Source organism: Podarcis cretensis (assembly GCF_951804945.1).
Source record: "Podarcis cretensis genome assembly, chromosome: 9".
In the NCBI taxonomy this organism is placed as follows: Eukaryota; Metazoa; Chordata; class Lepidosauria; order Squamata; family Lacertidae; genus Podarcis; species Podarcis cretensis.
In genome coordinates this window covers 58,032,371-58,057,109 of record NC_137178.1, presented here as the reverse complement: position 1 = coordinate 58,057,109, position 24,739 = coordinate 58,032,371, and the positions used below count along the sequence as shown (strand labels likewise).

Genomic DNA, 24,739 nt, shown 5'->3' with positions numbered 1-24,739 from the left:
TCTCTGATTAACTGATGCATACTAAAGCCATTTAGATAGCACACAGTATGCTGTTTCCCAACCAATGTTTGCAAGATGGATAGTATCTGTCTAATGTGCCACAAGAACAGAGTAAAATCACTGCAGCAGCAAGTGTTTTCACTCACTAGCCATTTTTAGACTCTTAATTGCTAGCTTTTACAAATGCAAACAAGCACATAATGATAAAATAATTTTAACTAATTTGCCAGAATCCTAAGCCATTCACATAATTGTTTGAAAACGTATCCGTGAACAGCAACTGTTACTACTGTAATTAACATCTGTTCTAAGCAGTCGACAAACAATTGATGTATCATGGGAGCTGTATCCATTTCTAGCTCCCCACCCCCCAAAAAAGGTCTACCATTTTAGAATTTAGCCTCTTTTCTTTCTCTGTTTAATAGCCTTGTTAGTATCTGTAGTAACTAAACAAAAATTATCCACTGGGCACCACGCTCACTGTAAACACCTTATATTAACTAAAGTGCACTTTTTGACTTTAGGAGTTTTGTATTGCAGCTTTTTATGAGTCTGTAGCTGTTAAGAACACAACATCCACGAATAATGACACCGGAGAAAGCATGTCTAAATTAGTTTAGTGAACTTAAGACTGCCAAGAGCTAGGGGGGGGGGGAGTGGCGTGGAAAGGTGAAGCGAGTTATGCTCTCACTTCTGGATATCTCTTGCCACTTTTCTGTGTGGGAGTTGTAGACCAGCCCAAGTTGTTTCATTGCCTGGGGAGCTAGTGGAGTGAAAGGTGGAATGATAGGCAGCCGAAATATATGCAGGTTGCCCAAAGAAGCCCCATAAATTTTCAAAGGAAGAGAGTCGTGTATGTGCTTAACTCTCTTTGATTAAAACAAGCAGGGTTTTAAAGTGTTCAAAGACTGGTTGGATCATGCACTAAGTTCAACATAAGTCATCTCTACCATGCTAACCCCAAAACATCAACCAGCTTGGGGCTTCTGCCATGGGCAAACATAAAACAGAGGAGTTCTTGTAGCACTGAAGATTATCAAAACTTTAAAAAATACCAAAAATACCTGAATTCTGCTGTTCATAACAAAGCAAATGCTGTCAATGCTAATTCCTCTGTGTGTATCTTTGGCTCTAATCACAGTGCTGTCCACATTCTGCCCCCGTCTCCCCACCAAACATGAAGTGATTTTGGCATATCATCTTTACTTATCTTCCCAGTTTGTATCAGGAAACTGACAGGGTTACTTGTTCTCTCTATTTATTTTATTTAGTCTCCTTGACAGGTCTACAGGGAATAGTAAAAAAGATAACTGTGTGAAACTCAAAATTCATAAGGGACTCATTATATATATATATATATATATATATATATATATATATATATATATAAATACAAGCAGGCAACATCCTCTTAAGTATTTGGAAGGCACACAGGAACGTCCAGGTTTCATGAATGTAGATTGGTCTGTCTCCCTACACTTACAGTGCAATCCTACATTTGTCTACTCAGAAATTAATTGCATTAAGATCAATGGGATTTATTCCCAGGTTAAATGTGTACACACACACACACACACACACACGCACGCACAAACACATTAGAGCTATGAACTGGCTCCATCAAAATCCTAGCTTCTGAGTCGAATCAGGGTGACTTGTGGAGTCACAATCAGCCAGAATGAGTTGAGGCAGGCCTAGATTGCATCAGGTACACCCAGGGCAATCTGCAGTTATTGAAAGGGGAGGATAGTCAGGCACCAAGAAGAGGGAGGAAGAAAGAGACACACGCAAGGAAGTATGCATGCTTCTCTCTCTTCTTCCCTCCTGACTGCATGTTTAATCAGGGTTTTAAATCCCAATTATAAACTGTGCAAGGCCCCTGATTTGGTTTGGGGTTAGTCACATCTGGAGTGGGTTGGCTCCAAATTGTCCCTGTATTGGATTGGGCAGGGGTATGCACAGACTGCAGCCTTAGCTGATTGTGTGCGTTGAAAATGCATAAATGTAATTGATTTTGCTATGAGAAAAAATGCAACAGTTCTAATGAAAAACAATAATCATTCTAGATGATAGACATGTGCTGTGGCAGGCAACATACTTCCTTCTCTCCCACATGAGAAGCAATGCCATCTGCGATGTTTGTAAGAAGTTGCGCTACTTTATTTTAATTTTTTTTAAAAAAACCTGCCACTTTAATAATTGGGATCATTTTTGTCAGTTCAAAACATTTTGAAATCAATCAACCAACTAACCATTGAAGGCTTTTATTTGTTTTTTAAAGAGGGATGGAGAACTATCCCCAACACCCACCCGATAATCTGTTGCGGCACTAAATCAATCACAAAAAAGCAGGACTCTTAGGAAAGAATTTTGGAAGTACTTGGAACTTCCTGACTACTGACATTAGGCAGGTGCAGTGATTGGAAAGCTGATTTTGAAAAGGAACTAGTTCTAGTTCATCCTGTTCAAAAAGGAATTTACTGATGGGAAGTTTTGCTTCTACACATGACTCTGGCTAAACCATTTTAAGCTGAGACATTCCTTCATCACCCTAGAATGTTCAGTCCACATTGAGTTCATGAGACATTGCATCCTGACCTGTTCTTAGTGCTTGGTTGACCACATCTACGGATGAATGCTATATATCAGTCACTAGTAATAGTTTAATAAGGAGGTTTTCACGCCTGTCCAATTCTGTGTTCCCTTTCCCAACCTTTAATCTATTGATGATTAATGTCTATATGCAACCCTTGCATTGTATTTGTGTTAACCAATCAGCAACAAGCACGTATGTGGCAATGCTGTAATATTCAATAAAAGGGACTCCCCGAGACATGCTCGAGAGATGCCTCCCATATGACACTTGTCATTCGTCTGTCGTTTATTTCAACCCAACAATTTACTAGTCCCAGTTTATGCTTTTATAAACCAAACTATTTCAGTTAAAGTTCATCCAAATGTAGCTTGAATTGAAACTTCATCCTCAGCAATTTCCCCCCAGCATTCAGAATGTTACAAGTGGCTGCGCAGGGACTAAAAAGAAATAAGATGCCATACATGAGTAATACAGGCAGGCAGGAAGTCAGAAGGTAAAGCTTTCCCCACAACTGTATTTCCATACTAGAAAAGGCTAGCCCTGCTTAATATATGCCAGCCACTCAGCTATTAAAGACACAAGGCACCAATCCCTTTGTTCCTGTACTTCTCACTGCAAGCTGTTCCTGTTGGAAGGGAACAAATTTCTTCAGCAGGGAAGATACAGGAAATGTCTCACATTCCTTCCTTCTGATTGTTTAGCAACAGTGACTAAGAACCTTTGCATCTGCCAAATTTGGCTTAAAGTGTTACCCAACATTTTGCTTGCTTGCTTTGTAGATGCTTAATTGACATTTTAAAAAATGAAAGCAAAGAGTTTGGGGAAGTGGTGGGGACATCTGAAAACCTGTAAGAAGCTGCACTGATGCACTGAAGATTTCTAATGCATCCATTAAACTTTAGAAACTTTAGTCCTCATGCAGGCAACAGAAGACAAGTTTTTGGCCATTAATAAAACACTCGTAGAACCAATGTTTTGTTTGAAGCTGTAAATACCAGGGGAGGAAGTTTCAGAAGGATTTTGCTCCTCCAGATAATAATAATAATAATAATAATAATAATAATAATAATAATAATAATTCATTATTTGTACCCCGCCCATCTGGCTGGGTTTCCCCAGCCACTCTGGGCGGCTTCCACAAAGACCAAAAATACACTAATATGTCACACATTAAAAACTTCCCTGAACAGGGCTGCCTTAAGATGTCTTCTGAATGTCAGGTAGTTGTTTATCTCTTTGACATCTGATGGGAGGGCGTTCCACAGGGCGGGCGCCACTACCGAGAAGGCCCTCTGCCTGGTTCCCTGTAGCTTTGCTTCTCGCAATGAGGGAACCGCCAGAAGGCCCTCGGCACTGGACCTCAGCGTCCGGGCAGAAGGATGGGGGTGGAGACGCTCCTTCAGGTATACTGGGCTGAGGCTTCCAGAAATGGGCAGTGCAATGGGAGGGCCAGTTCTTAAAAGATAGCTGCTTTCTTTCTGAAACCTCAGTTTGGGTTGGAAGGTAGGCTATGATCCAGAGGTACTTACTTAAATCAGATAGATGGTGAGATTTACTTAGGCCTATTGATTTCAACGGGCCTACCTCGAGTATGACTGACTCACATTGGCTATCAGCCACTGTTTCATTTGAAATCCAAAACTTAAGGAAATGACCTTCAGTGATGCAAGGGGCATTGGCACTTCTGGCCATGTAGTTAAAAAGGCAGGAAAATAAAACTGGCAGAGTTGCTCATTCATTGTATGTAAACGGGCAGACACTTGGCCTCCTTGTCCTTCAGGCAACTCAGCTGGAAAATTGAAAAAGTAAAATCTCACTGAAAAACCAGATGCTACATCTGAGCCGAGATATCCCGAGCAAATAAATTACGAACGTATAAATAAATAAAAGGCCATTGGCTCACTAAGAGTTGGCCACTTCAAGTACCCATTTTAATTTGTAGAAGATGAGCTTTAGGCTAAAGCTAAAGCTCCACGATGGGTTCGAATCTAACCCAGGTCATTATTTATTGAATCCATTTATTCATAGGATAATAATTACCAACATTTATCAAACCCTGGCACCATGGAAGAGGTCAGCGGCTGGAAGCGTGGCCAACGAGGCGAAGAACGCGGCCAGCTTCCCTACACTCAGAGACTCCTGATAGTTGCATAATCCCCCCTTTCAGCAGTGGCTGGCACTGGCTCAAGAGATAGCAGCATCCTTTGGGAGGAGTGTGCCGTGGCGGCAATGCAGCATGTCAAGAGTTAGGCGCCAGTAGCAACTTCCAGGCTAAGCCTCTTCAAGCTCCTGCCATTTCCTGATGTCTAAAAGCAAGCTAAGAGCAGCAGCTGAAGGAACCTGTCAATTAGGTCTCCACAGGGCAGCTGTCAGTTTGCTCAGTCTATTCTCTCACCATGATTGGCACCATCCAGTACCTGCCAAGAAAGGCACAAAAGGCACTCTGACCAGCTGGGAGTAGAAAGCATATTTACAGCCCGAACTATAAAACAACTGGTTTTATATGCTGCCGGAGACTCCTTAACATGATATGCTTTAAGCATGGTGGAGATGGGAGATACATCATCCCCTAGCAACATGCAACCCGAATGTTCCCTTCTGCAGAAGATAGGAAGTGGTTCACATCCCACCTGATGCTCTGCTAGAATTCGGGGGTTGGGGGTAGCAATGTCCTTGAATGCCAGAAATTGCAACAGAGCTATTCTGCCTAGTAATTCAACAGAATTAGAACACCATTGTGAAACAGCCACCGAGAAATGATCTGATATAATTGAGGCCTCTTCTGCACCCTCTTATACAGAAAAAAATTATTCCTAGTGCACTCAGACAAACAGTTGCGGGTCATCAATTAACAGGTGTATTGTGTCATAAGCCAGACAAATCAGATCTGAATACCTACTGGAGAACTTTCTGCAACTTTTGACTACCACACTTTTTAATTCCCTTAATGCTGCAGCTTAAAACATTGCAGGACTAGTCATTAGAATTTGTTCCTGTGAAATGTTTGCTTAGCTTTAGAGCTCTTCTTTCAAATTCTGAATCTCTGATAGTCTAGTACGCTTAGGCTTGACTCAAGTGCTCAATCTGTCTCAACCTGCCGCTCCTGTCTAGGCACTCAGTTCACAGATCTGCAAATTGTTAGGAGGTTTGCTGCAGAGCACTGAAAAGTCAAAGGCTGCACATGGCAGTAGCTTACATATGAACTACACACTGCACAGAACTGTCATATTTTTCAGTTTAACAGCAGTCAGCACAGTGTGTGTGTGTGTGTGTGTGTGGGTGGGTGCGCGCGCACATGTGTGTGTGTGTAGGGCATCAGATTTAGAAAAAAATATATTTAACACATACTGTATTTTTCGCTCTATAAGACGCACCAGACCACAAGACGCACCTAGTTTTTAGAGGAGGAAAACAAGAAAAAAAATATTCTGAATCTCAGAAGCCAGAACAGCAAGAGGGATCGCTGCGCAGTGAAAGCAGCAATCCCTCTTGCTGTTCTGGCTTCTGGGATAGCTGCGCAGCCTGCATTTGCTCCATAAGATGCACACACATTTCCCCTTACTTTTTAGGAGGGAAAAAGTGAGTCTTATAGAGCGAAAAATACGGTATATTGTTGACTTCTTCAACAGCTTTGACACTGATCAAATTTGAACTACACGTTCCCAGGGACATTGTAGAGCAGTGTTTCCCTTGGGCCTCCAGCTGTTTTTGAACTACAGTTCCCATCATCCCTGACCACTGGTCTTGCTAGCTAGGGATGATGGGAGTTGTAGTCCAAAAACAGCTGGAGGCCCAAGGTTGGGAAACACTGTTGTAGAGAACCATCTACCATCGTATATGACATAACTTACTTTTTAGGTGCTTGAACTACTATGGCCCCTAGATCACTTAGGACAGGGCCGAGAAAACTGTGGCTCTCCAGAGGTAGTTGGACCAGATGCACCATCAACTTGTAGAACAATCAGATATTCAGTCATTTTCTACACCATTTAGAAAAGTGTAATTATTGAAAACAAGGGCCTTTGTCACCTGTCTTTAGCACTAATCAGGAGACATAATTCCAACTGAAATATTAAGCAGTAAATTTAAGGATGTTGTTGTTTTTCTAAAGGAACCACCCTCAAGATAAGCTCTTATGAAGCTTGACTGTTTCTGATGATCTCTGAAGCTGAGAACTTATATTCTATCTAAAGCCATCAGACCCGTGAAGGTAAAGATTTTAAAATCCATTTCAGCCCGGTCCAGCAACAACAAGCAGAAGATGGAACTACAGCTGACTGGATGATAGACCACTGATTTTCAGATCTTTCCCTTTCGGTGAGATAACACCTGGGCTACTTAGAAAGGTGCCAATCAAACTGGTTGGAGAAAATAGGTTTTGAAAAGCTTGAAAATGAGAACCCAAAATAAAAGTTGAGACACGGATTACAATTACACTTTTAAAAAAATCCCCAAGTATGTGAAGTAGAGGAGAGAAAACATTGATTTGTTCTCTGAAGAAAGAAATGTTTTGTAGTCAACACTTCAGAGAAGTGGAAACGGAAGTATATGGTCACCCAAGGAGAAAGTATATTCCCCCAGTATCTTTTCCTTTATTTATTTATTCTCCATATTCTGCTGCTTATTTGGTTTGGCTATTCTTATGGGGTTGTTTTTTTCCTCCAGTTATAAGCTTTATTCTTCCATTCCTGCCACACCCAAAAATGACTGCCCACTTTCCTTGTCTCTTATATACGGAAGGTCACCTCAAAACATTTGAACAGCTATATTCCTCTCTTTTCCTTCAAGTCCCTTTCAGAACTAAGCTTTGTGAAGCCTTAGGCTCCTTTTCAGTTGGAGAAGGCCAATGGCTCAGTGATACAGCTCATGCTTTAGGTGAAAAATTTCCCAGGTTTAATCCTTGGGAATCTCTAGGTAGAGTTGGGAAAGACTCCGATTAGAGAACGTGGAGATCTTCTGCCAGTCTCAGTGTTTTCCAAACTTGGGTCTCCAGCTGGTTTTGGACTACAATCCCCATCGTCCCTGACCATTGGTCCTGCTAGCTAGGGATGATGGGAGTTGTAGTCCAAAAACAGCTGGAAACCCAAGTTTGAGAAACACTGGTTTAGCTAATACTGACTTGCTATAAGGCAGCTTCTTATGTTGCCTTATGTTAGCCAAACATGCCAATATGTTTGCTGGCTGATATTCCACTCATCAGTCATACCTTCTTCCTTTTATCCATTACCTCTCCCATTGGAAGCTTCTCAAGGGCAGGGAACTATTTTTTTTTTAAAGTTTATATTAGCTAAGTGCTATCAACGCTACCAATTTTTATACCCAGACTCTCTTGAAGTTCAGCCTATGCAGCAAGACACTTCTGTGTTAAAACTGACCTTAAAATACCTCATTAGTAAACTAAATAGTTTTCGTAGCTTAGTTACCAACATTTTATCTGCATTAACTGTATTTTAGAAAAGAATTATTGGGGAGTGGGGAGGAGGAACCCTGCAGGTTATTGTAAATCCCCACAGTAATGACCTTCAGGTTTATCACTTGCTATACAAGCAAATACATTGCTTAAATGGAAAAGTCTTTTGATAAAGAAAATATTTATTACTTGAGCCGAATTAAGTAGAATGTTATTGCAACAGCAAGTATGAAAACAGCACAGATTACAGTTGCTAATCTTCAGCGTTCTGGTGCGAGAAAGCCTAAGCAAGCATTGTGAACAGCTTAGGGTAAAAAAAATGTGTGGAGAATAGATGCAGGTTTTTGGCAGTAGGAAGAAATGTTATCTAATTTCTAGGGTGTTTGTGTGGGGCGGAGAGAGACACAAGAAGCATGTGTTGTGGGGAATGAGAGGAAAGGATTAAAAAACAACAACATTCAGGTTAAGATCAATAAGGCCTTTAAGAACCATATTGTCAGAAAAGCAGTGTTTAATGTCTGGACAAAATACAAAGACTTACTGGAAAATAAAACTCCAAGGTGGCTTTCACCGCTGGAAGCTAAGGCCCGAAAAAGACCCAATATGGAGGCCAAATGGCCAAAATATTGGGAAATATTAGAAAAAGATGGAGACAATTGGAAATTGCAGAGTTTGGAGAAAATTAAGGACAAAGTGCGAGACTGGTTACATTACGCTCAGATTAACGAAGTTTTCAAAAATGACAAAAAGTTAGGGTTCCGGGTAGAGAAATCGAAATTGGAAACAGAACTGTTAGAACCTAAGACTAGGATACTTTCAAGAATGTATAACTTGCTGTTAAAATGGAACACACAAGATGAAATGGTTAAATCGGCTATGATAAAGTGGGCACAGGATATTGGGCACAACATTATGTTTGAGGACTGGGAAAGGTTGTGGACCATTGGGTTGAACTTCACTGCATGTAATGCTTTGAAGGAAAATGTAATGAAAATGATATATAGATGGTACATGACCCCAGTTAAACTTGCCAAAATATACCATTTGTCTGACAATAAATGTTGGAAATGTAAAGAAAATGAAGGAACATTCTTTCACCTCTGGTGGACTTGTCCTAAAGTGAAGGCTTTCTGGGAAATGATATATAATGAGCTGAAAAAGGTATTTAAGTATACTTTCACTAAGAAACCAGAGGCCTTCCTTTTGGGTATTGTCGGCCAGAAGGTGTTAAGGAAGGACCGAACATTTTTTATGTATGCAACAACGGCAGCAAGGATACTTATCGCTAAGCACTGGAAAACCCAAGATTTACCCACACTGGAAGAATGGCAGATGCAGCTGATAGACTATATGGAACTAGCCGAGATGACTGGCAGAATCCGAGACCTGGGAGAAGAGAAGGTTGAAGAAGACTGGAAGAAATTTAAGGCTTATTTAAAAAAGTATTGTAATTTGGTTGAATGTTAAGAAGGATGCTAGATCACAAATAATTGACCACCACTAAATTAGATGGAATTAGGATGATAAGTAGATCGAGGAAAATATAAACCATTGGGAGAACGATTAGATTATGTTTAAAAGAATGGGATTTAAGAATTTAAATAAGACGATAATTTGCTGGTTAAAACTTAAGATGATGTAAGTGGGAGCGGGAGATGTGAGGGAGTCCAAAGAGGTTTTGAAAATATGCTATGATATATGCTATATTGGTGATTATTTTTGAATTTGTATTTAAAAAATCTTAATAAACATTTATTAAAAAAAATAAAAATAAAAAACAACAACATTCCCTTCCTTCATTTACTAAGACATTCAAATAATGAGAAGGCTGAAATATCAAGGACAAGTAGGGGAGGAAATTATGTTCCGAATGTGAACTCCAAATGTATGTTTGTTTTAAAACAGACTTTCCCCATTTATTGTAGTTAGGACCAAGTATTAAAGTTTGAATCAAGAACAGGAGAATGACAGTTGCAGGTTTTGCTAGATGACACTGTTACCAGGCACATTTTGCAACTGGCGCAGGTTTAATTGCGACCACGTGGAGATCTCTGGCTGCCAGATTGGCAACTGACATCTCCATTTGGCTGGCCCCTCCAACTTCCTTAACCAGGTAAGCAGAAGAGCTTATTCATTGAACTTATAGCCCACATTTTCCTCCCAGGAGTACATGGTTCACCCCTCCCCTCAGTTAATCCCTACAACATCCCTGTGAGGTAGGTTAAGAGACTGTGATTGGCCCAAGGTCAGTGAGTTTCATGACTGAGTGGGGATTTGAATCCTGATCTCCCAGGTCCTAGGCTGACACTCTAACCACTACACCATCCAGCATCCTAGAGTATTTCTGCTATGGGGCAGCTATAAAAATTTAGTAAGCAGATAAAAAGAGGGAAAGCAAAATGTCACTTAGAGAAGGATCAGAAATGTTATCCTTGAAGCTTGAATTTGTTTTATTCTGGATTGTTTTATTTGATGTTTTAATGTGTTTGTAAACTGCTTTGAGATGTTTTCTTTAAAATATAAAGCGGTATAGAAATGATGAGGATGATGATAATAATGAAGAAAAAAGGTGCCTAGACATTTGCAACCTAGGTTTAAGGTGCTATTTGGGAATTAAATTGTGTATCTGAGTTTCTAAAACTGGTTACAGGTTATTTTTCGGTGGGGGGGGGGCACATATTGAAACACTCAAAAAACTAAAACATGTGTTTTGTTCTGCTTCTTGGTTGTTTTTAGTGAAATCTTTTCTCGGTGTACTAGTTTTCTATTTATAAAAAAACATTCTCTCTTCCAAGCGGGAGTATTTCAACATGAGATTTCTCTACCTATAGTCCGAAGAACTTTTCTTCTATGGAATAAGTGAGTCATACCAACTAGCAGTTGTCAATGGATTAGTTTAGTCAATTTGGTTCTTCAGTTTTTCTGTTTTTAAAGTATGGGGAGTTCAGAAAGATTTCCATCTTGTCTCAAGAAGCTCTGGAATAAGGAAGTGAGTAATATCAAGATATGGATGGGCAATCTAAACAAGAGCTCAAAAGGCAAAAAATATTTGCGATTTGCAGTTTAAGAAGTCTTTTTGCTTTAGTATTCAGCTTTTAAATGGCAGAAGCATAACAAGTCTCTTTATCCCATTCCTGACATGAAGAATGTATGTTTACCATTGAAATGTGAAGTAATTATCCTAAGAAGCTTCTATTTGAGAATCTGTGTTCTATGGTCTAATTATTCTCAGAGTTGAAGAATAATTAATGTAATGCATGATGTGTGTCTATGATTGTTTTCAGATCAATGCCTGAAGTAAAGAGTCATTTTTGAAATGCATTGTTTAGAAATACAATTGAATGCATTCTGATAGAAAAGGTGCTTTCGTCCTTACTTTTGTGAATATCAACATGCCTCCCCCTCTTTCTTTCCTACAATGTCTGTCAGCAAACCACCAATGCATCTTTATCCAGGTACTTAATGATGGAAAGATGATGAAATATGTTGACTGCACAAACTAAGGTCTTTGATGAGCTTCTAAGAACATTGGTACTGAACAAATATGTAACAGTCGTTTCAATACAGTCATTCTGTTTTATTTCATATAGTTCAGTCTATCGCAAACGCATCTCAGCTCCTGGGATGATTTATTGATGGCTTTCTAAAAAAACCCAAGCACCACCCCTCCAAAAGGAAGCTACTCAGGGCAGCCAAAATATTGATATAAGTCTGCCTAAAACCACAAACTATTATTTGTGAAAATTACATACAGCACCTTCAGGCAATGATCATCCAACTGAGAGGGTGACAAATATGTTTACAGTACATAAAGCTTCATTCTCAATTGCACCTGATAACAAGCTACTGTTGCTCTTAGAAAGGAAAACAGGGCTTTGCCAGTTTAAGATAAATGAGAACAGATGCTGAGGAAAAATGGCACTACACTGTGGTTATAATGACAGATTAGAAGCGATCCAAATCTAAAAAACAATTCTCAAACTGCGTTCAGCATTAATGTTTCTTCCCCTGAAAATATCTGTCCTTGGATGCACTGTATGTAAAAGAAACCAAGGGGTGGAAACCCATCTATTCCTTTCCTGGGAACAGAATCCACATTTTGGCAAGTTTGCTTTTCCAAATATTGCTGTGCAATAGGAAGCTGACTTATTGAGCCTTGTTATCCCTTAAGCAAGCTTTAGACAGGCCTAAATGAATACACTTTGACAGAATTACCCTGGATTTACTTTGACGTAAATGAAACAGGCATGATGCTCAATATTGTACAGAAACCTGCTAGATAGAAAAGGCAGGAGAAGCGGGAGGGCAATCCCTGTAAGCTTACAGCACCATGCCTGGATAGCACCGTACAAGTAAGCTTGCACTACCTGAGAAGCACTGTGCACAAACACATTGCAGAGAAAACTAAAGCTGAAATGCTTCTGCTCACATTTGTTGGCTCAACAGTACACACCTGCCTGTGGCTGCCACCCCCAAATCCCTCCTAGCATTAGCCATTTATGGACAGAGTTTTGCTTAAACATTTTCTATCCCCTTTTGGAACAAATGAGGGCCCTCAAAGTGGTTTACCGTATTTTTCGCGCCATAAGACACACCTAGTTTTTAGAGGAGGAATGCAAGAAAAACAATATTTAAAGGGAGTGCTGAGCAGAGCCTGTATGCATCCCAGGCTCTGCTCAGTGCTCCCTTTCATGAGCCGCGTGGAGCATGTGTGTGGCTCTTGGGGCTTTTCTCGCCCACCTCCCTCTTGCATTCACTCCATAAGATGCACACACATTTCCCCTTACTTTTTAGGAGGGAAAAAGTGCGTCCTATGGAGCGAAAAATACGGTACCTTTAAAAAAAACAACAGAAAAAAAGAAAGCAAAGTGAAACAAAACACAAACAAATACCAAAAGTTAAAATTAAAAATTTATAATAATCATAAGCTGATTAGAAAAGCTGAAAAAGTACAAAGTAAGGACCCCAACTACCTTCCGTTATAGGCAGGGCCAGTCTGGTACGAGAGGGGTGACTCCTCCCACTGGAGACAAGGCAAAAGGCATATTAAAATTCAACAATACGTTTTTCATAAAACACTGAGAAATTCAACAGCATTATCGGGGAAAGTGATATTTTGTTACTTTCTTCTTTACTGCAAAACATTTTTGAATAGACAAACAGAAACAACAGCGCAGCTAATAATTATTGCTGGTACATAAAGGATAATGGAAACAAACTCTTCCAAGCGTAACTGTTAAAAATCCATATGTAAGACTTCACACGGCTTGCATAACCTCTTTGCATCACAAATTTCAGTTGACAGTACTGAGCCATGAAATAAAACCTTCAAAAACTCTTGTGGGACGTGCTAGTTTAAATCCTCTGTTCAAACTAGAAAGCCGTGAGAAGGATGTGTCAGGCCAGTAAAGAAAGGTTCCTTGGCAACTTGGCTTTGAATGCTACTGTAAGTCTGATGACATTTATTGAAAGTCAGGGTTCACTGAACCCCTTGGGACTCTCCTCTATAGAAAATTTGTTTAAGGGTCCTTTGATGACCACCCTCTATCCACCCAAAGAGACAGAAACATTTGAATTAGAAACACTGGTAAAAGTTGGAAGCTAATTGAAAATCTATGTTGGGAACCTGCAAATCATCAAGGAAGCCTCAAGACTACTACTTCCTGATCAGGAACTATTCCCTCGCCCTAATATTTCCCACTTATGGTAATGTATGAAGTTGGAACTGCTAGTTGTGAAGTATCTGCCCGATCCATGGGGTGAAAACAACAGCGCACAAGGGAGTTTCATAAAACAACAGTTGTCTTTAACACATCCATAGTTCCACAGAACCATGGACTCCCCATACATTTTGGTGAGTCAGAGAATATTCCATGCACAGTCCCCAATACAGCAGGGAATACCTCAAGTAGTTCTCAGAGAGAATCCAGTATGAGGACCAGAATCCACTGGAAAACTGCCCCCCCCATCTTCCACACCATCCTCAAATTGTGCAGCATTTCTGATGTATACTATTAATGGTGAAAATTGGGAAATTTTGACAGCAAACAGCAAAATATTAGGAACTCTCAGATTTTCCTAATGGTACTAGGAACGTTGTGGTAGATATAGGTTAATATGGGAGCTTGGGCAGAACACACAATCAGTTATAATTACTCTGTAATACAAGTAAGATAATTCCTTCTAAAATCTCCTGCAACTGTAATATGATGACCCAGGACCTCCATACACACTGCCCAGGCTTTTGCCCTGAGGAGGTCACTTTGGTGCTGCTAACACAGCTGTTTGACTTCACCCCCAAAGACACACTCCACTGTGTCTCAAGACTGATGGATGTCAACACCAGTGACTTCTCTGCATCAAAAAGCATTGCCCCATGTTTTTTGCTACTGGGGAGCATAACCATACAGCCAACTTTATTACCTGACTGATGAACCTATTAAAAGAGAAGGATTCGTTCAAATGGGTCTAGGTCCTTAGAGTTGGTGTTGTGCTTATGCACATCCATCCCATTTTATATAGACTTTGTTTTCTAATTGGGTATATACAAGGAATGACAATTTTAGGCCCATCCAATTGACACATGATCGCTGATGTGCGGGTCCTTTTGGACCTGGAAGAAGGCAGAATGAGGGTGAAATGGGGGTGGAACAGGGGAGGGCCAGAGCATGCTTATGCATGCTCTACCGACATGCATAGGGGAAAGGAACAGAATCCCTGCACAAAATGATCACTGCTTGTAGATTATATATACCCCATCCTTGTGATCCAGCCAGATGGGTGGGGTAGAAATAATAAATTATTATTAATTATTATTATCCACCCATTCATTTGTGTGGAGAAGGTGTAAGAGATGTACAATGGCATGTGTGTTTTGGGTGGGGGAAATATGCTTCCAATGAGACTTGCTTCCACATTTCAACTAGGAATACAGTCTTTTGTTGTGATAAAGGAAGACCTATTTGCTCTCCAGATGTTACTAGACACCAAATTGTTGGGGATGATGAGAGTTGCAACCCAACAATATCTGGAGGGCAACTGGTTCCCTATCCTTGCAATAACGACAAGTTTAGCAAAAGATTAAAATGATGATCTTGTCACTTGATGATCACTGCTGACATCCTGAGCTGATCCATAGTTTAACACAACATAGTTGGTTTCTGTTACAAAGGAAAAACAATACGCAACACAGCACTAGGTAACCAGTTAGCAGTATACAACAAAAACACCCACCTTTCTCTACACATAGAACCCCCCAAGCTATTGGGCATCATCTTAATCACATAGCAAATAGGCAGGGAACGCAATACCTGTTCAAAACCTCAGTGATATTCACTGTCAGTGCAATTTCACGTAATAGCAGACTCTGCTTAGCTTGCCTTGTTCCATCCATCAACATTTGAAGGATACTCAGGAGCAGTATAATATGAGACTCTGCAACGAATTGTGCTTGGCTGCTTCCATGAATGTAACTCTGAGAAATGGAGGGAAAGGGAGAGTAAGTATTAGATTAGCACATACAAAGGATTTTTAAAAGGATACAATTAGCAGGGTACAAAGTACAAAGTAATACAGAGAGATGACAGAGGTGCATAAACATGGCTGTAGAGCTGCACCTTTCTAAATTCTTGCTTAAAGCCAAAGAACAAGTATGGGAGATAACCAAAAGGGGTAGGCTGCTGCCACCACTCCCTGTTGGTGGCCTTCCCAAAGGCATTTGATTGGACTAGATGTGCCTTTGCCTAATCCTAGAAGGCAATTCTTAAAGCAGTGTTTGTCTGTCAATTTCCTGAGCTTTAATCAGAATTGTAGCACTGACACAGATCAAAACCCACATATTGAACAGCAGGTACTGGGAATTATTCAGCTAGTTGAATTTTTAGCCTGGCCCTTGTGTGCTACCCTTCCTGGGAGATTCCATACTTGGTTCCATTAAAAAAAAAAAAAAGCCACAAAACCATTAAAAATACACAAAAGTCTCAGAATGATGTTTCAAAATGTTTCCAGATAAGACACTGTGTAAAGGTTGAGGAGGGACTAGGCAGAGGAACAAGACCAATTAGAAAATGGCAGGATGAAGAAGTGAGTTCACATATGTTGAAATACTTGTCATTCAGTGAGGCGGGAGGGGGCACTTTATTTCATTCATCCAAAAGGACAAAGGGATCCACTCATGTCATGGGCAATTCTATGTACAGTGGTACCTCCATTTATGAACTTAATTCGTTCCGGAGGTCCGTTCTTAACCCGAAACCGTTCTTAACCTGAGGCACGCTTTCGCTAATGGGTCCTCCTGCTGCCACCCAGTCACTGGCACACGACTTCTGCTCGTATCCCGGGGCAAAGTTCACTACCCGAAAAACCTACTTCCGGATGAGCGGAGCTCGTAACCCGAAGTGTTTGTAAAGAGGACAGTACGTAACCCAAGGTTCCACTGTACTGAGGGATCAGTGGCCTTCTTATGCTATAACTTCAAATATCTTGTAACACATTTTCATTTCCCAGTGACGGTGACCTGCTGTTTTCCTGGTCCACTAACTGACCATTTACCAGAAAGTTAATTTTTACACTTTTCATAGATGATGTACATCCAAAGCATGCAGATTACATTAATTGTGAGGTATACGTTTATTACATATGAAATAAAATCTACTGCTGCTTTGACAGCTGCCTATGCAGATCTTCTAGACCTTTTGTCTTTAAGGCAGAAAGGGGGGGGAGGAGAGAGAAGAGCCTTTGGGTGACATGATGCTACACTGCATGAAAAAGATGTGTTGCACTTGTTCTGCTGTCACTCTAGATTTAAGTGACTGTGGTATGGATGAGGGTGCATGTAGCTCAGGCCCTCCTAAACTGGCACCAGCTCCCCAGGATTTCAGTCAGGGGTATCTCCCAGTCCTGAAATACTGGGAATTGAACCTGGAACTGTGTAATGCAAAACAGATGCTCTAACAGTGAGTTACAATAGGCTCACAGCATGCGACAGCGAACAGCTGGCAGAAAACTAAAGTAAAGTAGGAGCACTGATAAGAGGATGTGGGGCTGGGAAACCAGCTGGCGAATAATTATTTGTAAGGATAATTTAGGAACCCAGGAGTCACTTCCAGTACAAAATTATATTGTACAGAACCAAAACTTGTAATTTATACCTCAGTTTTGGCAGGCTCCTCTAAGCACCACCACCTCCACACTAAACTTCCTGTGTATGCAGTCCCTCTATAAGCGGAATCCCCACCCAATAAATAAAAGCCTATTACAATGCTATCAAATTTCAGGATACCTGAAGGAAAGTCAACCCAAGGGATGAAAGTTAATGAAGCCTAAATTAAATCAAGCACCCTACAGAAAGATAATTAGGGCATCTACATAGCCATTAACATATAGCACCAAAGTATACAGCACCTAAGGTACCTGTCAGGAGTTGAAAACTATCTATCTCAAAATGTAAATGACCAACTCCCTAAGATGAAAAAGCACACAGATTACTGCTTTTATTAATGTGAACATAGATAATGAACCCCCCCCCCCAAGTATATATGGAACTGGATTTGAAGAATGAAGCGGGAATACTTTTGATGATCAGTACCCCGGTTCTTTATAGAGATGGGCCAGCTTCCAAAATCTCTATTAGTATGAATTGGGGCTGGAAAAATGAGTAGCATAGGATTTCCTTTCCTGAGCACTTTGACTTTGAACACTTACAAAAGGATGTTCAGAGGTTGGAAGATTTAAGTTTGGTTTGGACTTGCGTTTCTCTCCCCCCCCCCCCTTTCTTTGCAAACCTCTTGAATTAGAATCTGAGCCAAGTTTAGATAAACTTCTATGCTATCCCTAGTACTGCATTTGCTATACATTGGGGGCAGTTTCAAGCAATGATGAGCTGGGAGTAGTTAGTGCAACTGTTCCTGGGCTTGCAGCCAGGGTGAAGTGCATCAAGAAGCAGTGGTGATTTCAAAATGTCTTGCAAGACATATGCTCTAAAAGTTATCCTTAGGAGCCCTTCTTGTACATAATGGTCGCATGTTGAAGATTGCACAATCACATCGTCTCTCGGGAGCAACAGGCACAGGTCACACAGCCAAAAATTGTGCCACCATATGTGAGCAGCACTTGCCAACATAGTCAGAGCAGCTTGCATATTATGTTCTTTTAGAGGCTGGGTCCAGAAGGCTTCTCTGTCTGAAGGACCCACAGTCCCATATATACTGCATCCTACATGGAACTGAATTACGTTCACAATGAAACCTGCATGTGATGTTTTCAAGGCCAATTCAGAAAAGAAAAAAAAGATCAAGTCAATGTAGGGCAGATCCTTGTGCCTGAACTAACTTTCACTGGAAGGGAGTCTGAGGAATGTTCTAAGCTAAGCCTTATTTGACAAATTAAAAAGTAACAAATCACCGGGGTCTGGGTGCATCTACCTGAGAGTTATTAAAGAACTCAAATATGAAACTGCCAATCTTCTAGCAAAGTATATAACGAGTCCCTAAGGTCAGCTTCTCTACCCGACTGGAAAGTGGCCAACGTATCAATATTTTTTTTGAAAAAAGAGATCTGGGAGAATCTGGGAAATTATAGGCTGGCTAGCTTAATGTTTGTTCTAGGAAAACTGGTGGAAAGCAGTGCAAAATATAGAATTACCAATCATAGAAAAGAGCAACTCCTGTCTCACTATCCTTTAAGAGTTCTTTGATGTGTCAACAAGCCTACAGGTAGATGTGCCATTGTGTATGTAAGACTTTCAAAATAATAATAATAATAATAATAATAATAATAATAATAATGACAAAGCACCTCATCCGTGTCCCCTGAGTAAAGCTTAGCAACTCATGGGAATAAGGTAAATCCTCTTATGGATTAGTAACTGGTTAAGAAACAGGAAACTGAGTGTAAAACAGGGACATTTCTCCCAATGGAAGGATGTAAAAAGTGGCGGGACACGCCCCCCCCCCCTGCCGGCCAAGGACTTGTGTTTTTTCAGTTGCTCATTAATGATGTAGAGTTATGGGTGAGCATTGACATAGCCTTGTTTGCTGATAATACCAAATTGTTTAAGGCAGATAAAACAAGAAGGAATTGTGAGGAGCTCCAAAAGGATCTATCCCAAATGGGTGAATGGGCAGTAAAATGGAAGCAAATGTAAAATAATACATACTGTGGCAAAATGTCACATAAATTTCAAAGACATTATAATTTCACACATTTGCTGATGGGGTCTGAACTGGCAGTAACTGACCAGGAACAAGAGCTTAGGGTCATAGTGGATAGCTTTATGAAGATGCTGAACTAGTGTGTGTCAGCTGCAAAAAAGGTGAATGGCATGAAAGGGACTGAAAACAAAACTATCAGTACCACTAAAGCTATTATAGAAATCTATGATGGGGTGATACTTGGAATACTGTGTTTAGTTCTGGCCCTTGTATCTAAAAAAAGAATACTGCAGAGCTGGGAAAAGTTCAAAAAGGACAACAAAAATGATCAAGGGCTTTGAGAAGCTCCCCTATGAGGAAAGGGGGCAACACTTGGGGCTTTGTTGCTTAGAAAAAAAGGCAAGCAGGGGAGAACATGATAGAGGTTTTTGCATGGTGGGGGGAAAGTGAATAGGGGTAATTTATTTCTGCCTCCTAATTCTAGAAGTCAGGGTCATCCAATTAAGCTGGTTGGGAAACAGGTGGGGAAAGTGCTGTTACACTCAAGTTACTGCACAGGAGCTTTCCATATGCATCTAGTTGGCCGATGTGAGCAAAGGATGCTGGACAAGATGGTGCAGAGCACTTATGTTCAAGGCGGTCGGATGAATTAGCATACTCACTTGCCATCACATCAGTTCAACTTCAGGTACAGCTACAAGAGAGTCTTCACTCAAGGACTTTTAACAGATCCACTTTCCAAATCCATTTCTGTGATCAAAGTAACTGCAACAGCAAGTCACAATGGCCAAAGGGCCCGGCAGACTTCAGCAAAGAATTAACTTGATACTAAAGGTCACTTGCTTCAAAAGATCTTTTCTTACAACACTGCAAGGATTTTGTCTCCTAAATCTTGATACGACAGTGGTGCCATTTAGAGTGAATTGCCAACTTTCTTTCTAGTAACAGTCACTTGTCTTCAGAAGGCTTTACTCTTATCCACTGTAAAGAATTTTAGGTTTTTCAAGCAGTCACAAGTGCTAGCTGACTAATTCATTTTCCTTGCCAGAAAAATGCTAATAAGATCCATTTCAGTATATAAAAATCAACTGTGTGTTACTATCAGTAATAGGATACTAGCCATATGCGATACAAATATATAATAAAGCTAACAAGATAGAAATGTAATGATGATCCCTGAAGGTTTTTTTTTATTATTAAACTAATGGCACCTGTTTTTTCTATCCAACACATATATTCTGGTATTTTTTTTAATGAGTCCTTAGGTGTTCGGCTTCGCAGGGATTACAACATACGTTTCTAATTTATCTGTAAAGAAACATGTAAGCCGTGGTGCACCTGTAACAGCAAAACTGGATGCCTTCATCTGCCCCAATTGCAATAAAACATGTCTCTCCTGTATTGATCTCTACAGCCACAGCAGTCGCTGTAACTCTCCAACGGCTTGACTTTACCCTTGGTAGACACTCTTCCAATGTCTCTCGAGACAGATGGCTGCCAACAGAGAAGTCAGTACGCATAGCTGTCAACCGTCCCTTATTTGGCGGGAAACTCCCTTATCCCAACACCGTTTCCCACTGCTGACCCAGATTGATAATATCCTGTAAATTTCCTGGGTTTCAAAGGAAGCAGCTCCTCTCCCTCCCTCCCTGCCGGCCAGGGAGGAGGGAGGCTCCAACTGTGTTGCTTGGCTGCGTTGCTCACCCAATAAGGAGTCTAAGAACGACGGGGTGTGTGTGTGTGTGTGTGTGGAGCTTGTATGCCTGTGCAGATCAAATCGGCCATGTTGCCTGGGGACTTGCCTTTGCTCAGCGCTTCCCAGTGGAGAGGTGACGGTGGTTTTCCTTGCCGCATCCCCTTCGCCGGGTTGCTGCGCTGTGGGAACCACCACTTGAGGCTTCGTTTGGCTGCTGGCTGGGCTTTCTGCCTTTGGCTTGGGAGTTGGTTGACTAAAATCCCTTATTTTGGCTGCTGGTCCCTTATTTTCAAATCTGTAAATTGACAGCTATGGTCAGAAATACCTCTTCCTACACATATAAACAGAGAGAAGGCAGCAATGCCAGTGGTGTGGGTAGAGAAAGGGGCATTGTGGTTAGAGAGCAATAAGCAGAGGCAGAGAGAGATTGCCAGGCCTTCAGCAGTTGCCCAGTTGTGCCACCAGCTTGCCAGCTATGAAGTACCAGCCTTGTTTCTATCTGCATCTGTTTCTTGGTCACTTTAAAGTGGGGTGGAATAAGAACTTCATACTTTGCTGCAAAGTGTTCTTAAAAATTTACTATCCTAATCAATACTTGATTTCCCATGTCCTGTAGTAGCAGAGTGGCTAGTATGAACTGGTCTCCTACACAAAATAATGCTTGGCAGATCAGCGCTTCATGCCAGAAGAACCCAGTCTTGTGAATGGATTTGCAATTTAACTCTAAGACATTATTTTGGTCCCACTGAAGGCAGTAAGAGTGGAATGTTCTACCCAAAGTATCAAAATGAATAATATCAAACACATGTCTATTTCTTGAGAACCAAATTATTTATCTGCTCTCCTAGACTTATTTAGCATTACTGAACCAGAGATGGTATATACTTTGCACACTCTCTCTAGAGTAATCAACGATAGCCATAATGGATTATAATTTTTTTTTGAAATTTCTCTAAATGCTGCATATGTTTGTGATCTCCAGAGTGATATCTGTCACGGTTCAGTAAGACACTTACATTAAATGTAGATTGCACTCATTCCTTTCTCCCTGTTAAACTGTGTAAATAAAATAGAAAACGGTAATTGGAAACAAGACCTGTGTGAGTTACATTTTAGTCCTCAAGGCAATTCAATTAGCTCCTGCAATAGCCCCCATTAAAATTTAAACATGATTGCATATTTTAGATGCCACATCGGTCTGCAGTGCTGTTACCTGAATAAAGCAGCATGGGTTTTGTGCCTCAATGAGTTGGTACAGGTGATGGGGAAAAAATAATCTAGAGATGTTTGCGTGGGGGCATTAATTAAACTCCATTTAAATTAATAAGCTGGCATCAGAGGAGAGCATTTCTGTCAAGTTCCAAAAAAAGTTTACTTTGCTTTTTAAAGAGACAGGAACGCACTGTTGTCCCAGCTGTCCAAACGGTCATTTCTGACACAGTGAAATGAAAAGGCTGCTAAGAGCGCAGACATTGGAACAGCTAGATGCAAATTTGATTATACTGCTGCAGCCTTAGGGCTCACTATCTAGTTCTTGACAATTAAAAAAGCCTTGCAGCTGGCTATACCTACTCTGGCAGACTTTCAGCTTGCTTAGGCTTGGGGGGGGGGGCATTCCAGCTCAGTGTGACTGCTCCCACATGCCATGAGTGGGCTGAAGGAGAGGAAGGACTGGCAAATACCTTAACCAATGCTAAGCATCGGTCCCCTTCAGTGGAACAAGAGGATCAGCTGTTGCTTCAAAGCAGTAAAACGGAAGACGTGGCAATTATGCAGCACTTCTAAGCTTTAAAAGTTACAAGCGTCATCATACAAGTTAATACTTGTGCTTCATACAAGTTGATACTACCTCCATTCTGCTGAAGGCAGGATGCCTCTGAATGCTAGTTGCTGGGAATCACAAATGAGGAGAGTTCTGTTATGGCTGGGTCCTTCTTGGGTTTACCGTTGGTAAAAGGTAAAAGTAAAGGACCCCTGGATGGTTAGTGCCAGTGTGAGAGCCAGTGTGGTGTAGTGGTTAAGAGCGGTAGCTTCGTAATCTGGGGAACCGGGTTCGCGTCTCTGCTCCTCCACGTGCAGCTGCTGGGTGACCTTGGGCCAGTCACACTTCTCTGAAGTCTCTCAGCCCCACTCACCTCACAGAGTGTTTGTTGTGGGGGAGGAAGAGAAAGGAGAATGTTAGCCACTTTGAGACTCCTTCGGGTAGTGATAAAGCGGGATATCAAATCCAAACTCTTCTTTTTCTTCTTAAGTCCAGTCAAAGGCAACTATGGGGTTGCAGCGCTCATCTCGCTTTCAGGCCGAGGGAGCCGGCGTTTGTCCACAGCTTTCCAGATCATGTGGCCAGCAGGACTAAACCACTTCTGGTGCAACAGAACACCGTGACGGAAACCAGAGCACACAGAAACGCCATTTACCTTCCCGCCACAGCGGCACCTATTTATCTACTCGCACTGCCATGCTTTCGAACTGCTAGGTTGGCAGGAGCTGGGACAGAGCAATGGGAGCTCACCCCGTCGTGGGGATTCGAATCACTGACCTTAGGATCAACAAGCCCAAGAGGCTCAGTGGTTTAGACCACAGACGTGTTGGTCTCCATAAGGTCCCCATGTGAATTCATGCTCTGGGGTCAGAGGTTTGAGTGGGACTTCCCACCTCTCCTGCTAGTCACTGGGCTACAGGAAGTGACTGGCAGGATGAGCCACCCAACACAGACAGCCTAGTGCAGGCTTCCTCAAACTCGGCCCTCTAGATGTTTTTGGCCTACAACTCCCATGATCCCTAGCTAGCAGGACCAGTGATCAGGGAAGATGGGAATTGTAGTCTCAAAAAACATCTGGAGGGCCGAGTTTGAGGAAGCCTGGCCTAGTGGCTTCTCAGTGACATGGCGTCAGATGCATGCAGTAGAGTGTGTATATTGAGGGTGGGGAAGGCAGCTCGAGCCCAGGATCCAAATGCAGCCTCCAAGCTTTGTATATGACTTGTGGGACTCTCCCCATGCAACACAACCCACCAGTTCTTCTTCCTAGAGTGTTTTGCCTGCCTGAATTGTGTCTCTGAATTTTGATGATGTATGCTGCTTGCTTGGATGGAGCCCAGAGGAAAGTGTGTGTAGAAAAGTAAAAGAGAGAGAGAGAGAGAAATGTATACTTCTTGCTCTACAAACATTTACATCAGGCCTCACAGCTGGCATGTGGCAACTGAAATGGTGTCTGCAAGGGAATCTGGCTGTAAGGTTGAGATATTTCCCTGCCCCCTTCAATTAAGATGTATAGGTAAATCTCTGCTTAGGCAACTTTTGCCTAGAATTAGATTGCTGATAGCAAAAGAACTAAAAGGGCCTTCCCTGCAATAGCTTGAAGGCTTTGGAACAAGCTACTAGAGAAAGGGTATCAGTGTGGCTAACTAGTGAGGTTAAGGAAGCGTTGCAAGACCATTTGTGTTTGAGAGCAGTTTTGCCAACTTGCTAATTTCCCCCTGGCTCCTTTAACGGCATTTGGATTTCGTGGCTGCTGGGTCATATTTGATGTTTAATGCCTTAATGCCATTGTTATGCCGTAACAAGTTACCGTATTTTTTGCACCATAACACTCACTTTTTTCCTCCTAGAAAGTAAGGGGAAATGTCTGTGCGTGTTATGGAGGGAATGCCTATGGGTGGCATGCCTGCGGATTTTCCTCCTCTAAAAACTATGTGCGTGCTATGGTCGGGTGCATGTTATAGAGCGAAAAATACGGTATGTGGCAAGCTGCTTATTGTTGGAAACCACTTCAAGCCAGAGGAGAAGCTGGATTTACACACACACACACACACACACACACACACGGTGCTCACAGAACTTTGGGGTAGTACAAATATTGTTAATAAATGAAAAAAACAAAACAAAA

At 41.4% G+C, this 24,739-nt stretch overlaps 1 protein-coding gene across 1 annotated transcript in view; it reads right to left on the bottom strand.

Moving 5' to 3' along the window:
* The window catches only part of TUSC3 (tumor suppressor candidate 3), a 130,837-nt gene that overhangs the window by 18,205 nt on the left and 87,893 nt on the right, over positions 1 to 24,739 (bottom strand). The window contains exon 7 of the mRNA XM_079989812.1: positions 15,417 to 15,480. Within this exon, the coding sequence (XP_079845938.1) occupies positions 15,417 to 15,480 (64 nt within the window). The remainder of the gene's footprint in view (positions 1 to 15,416; positions 15,481 to 24,739) is intronic.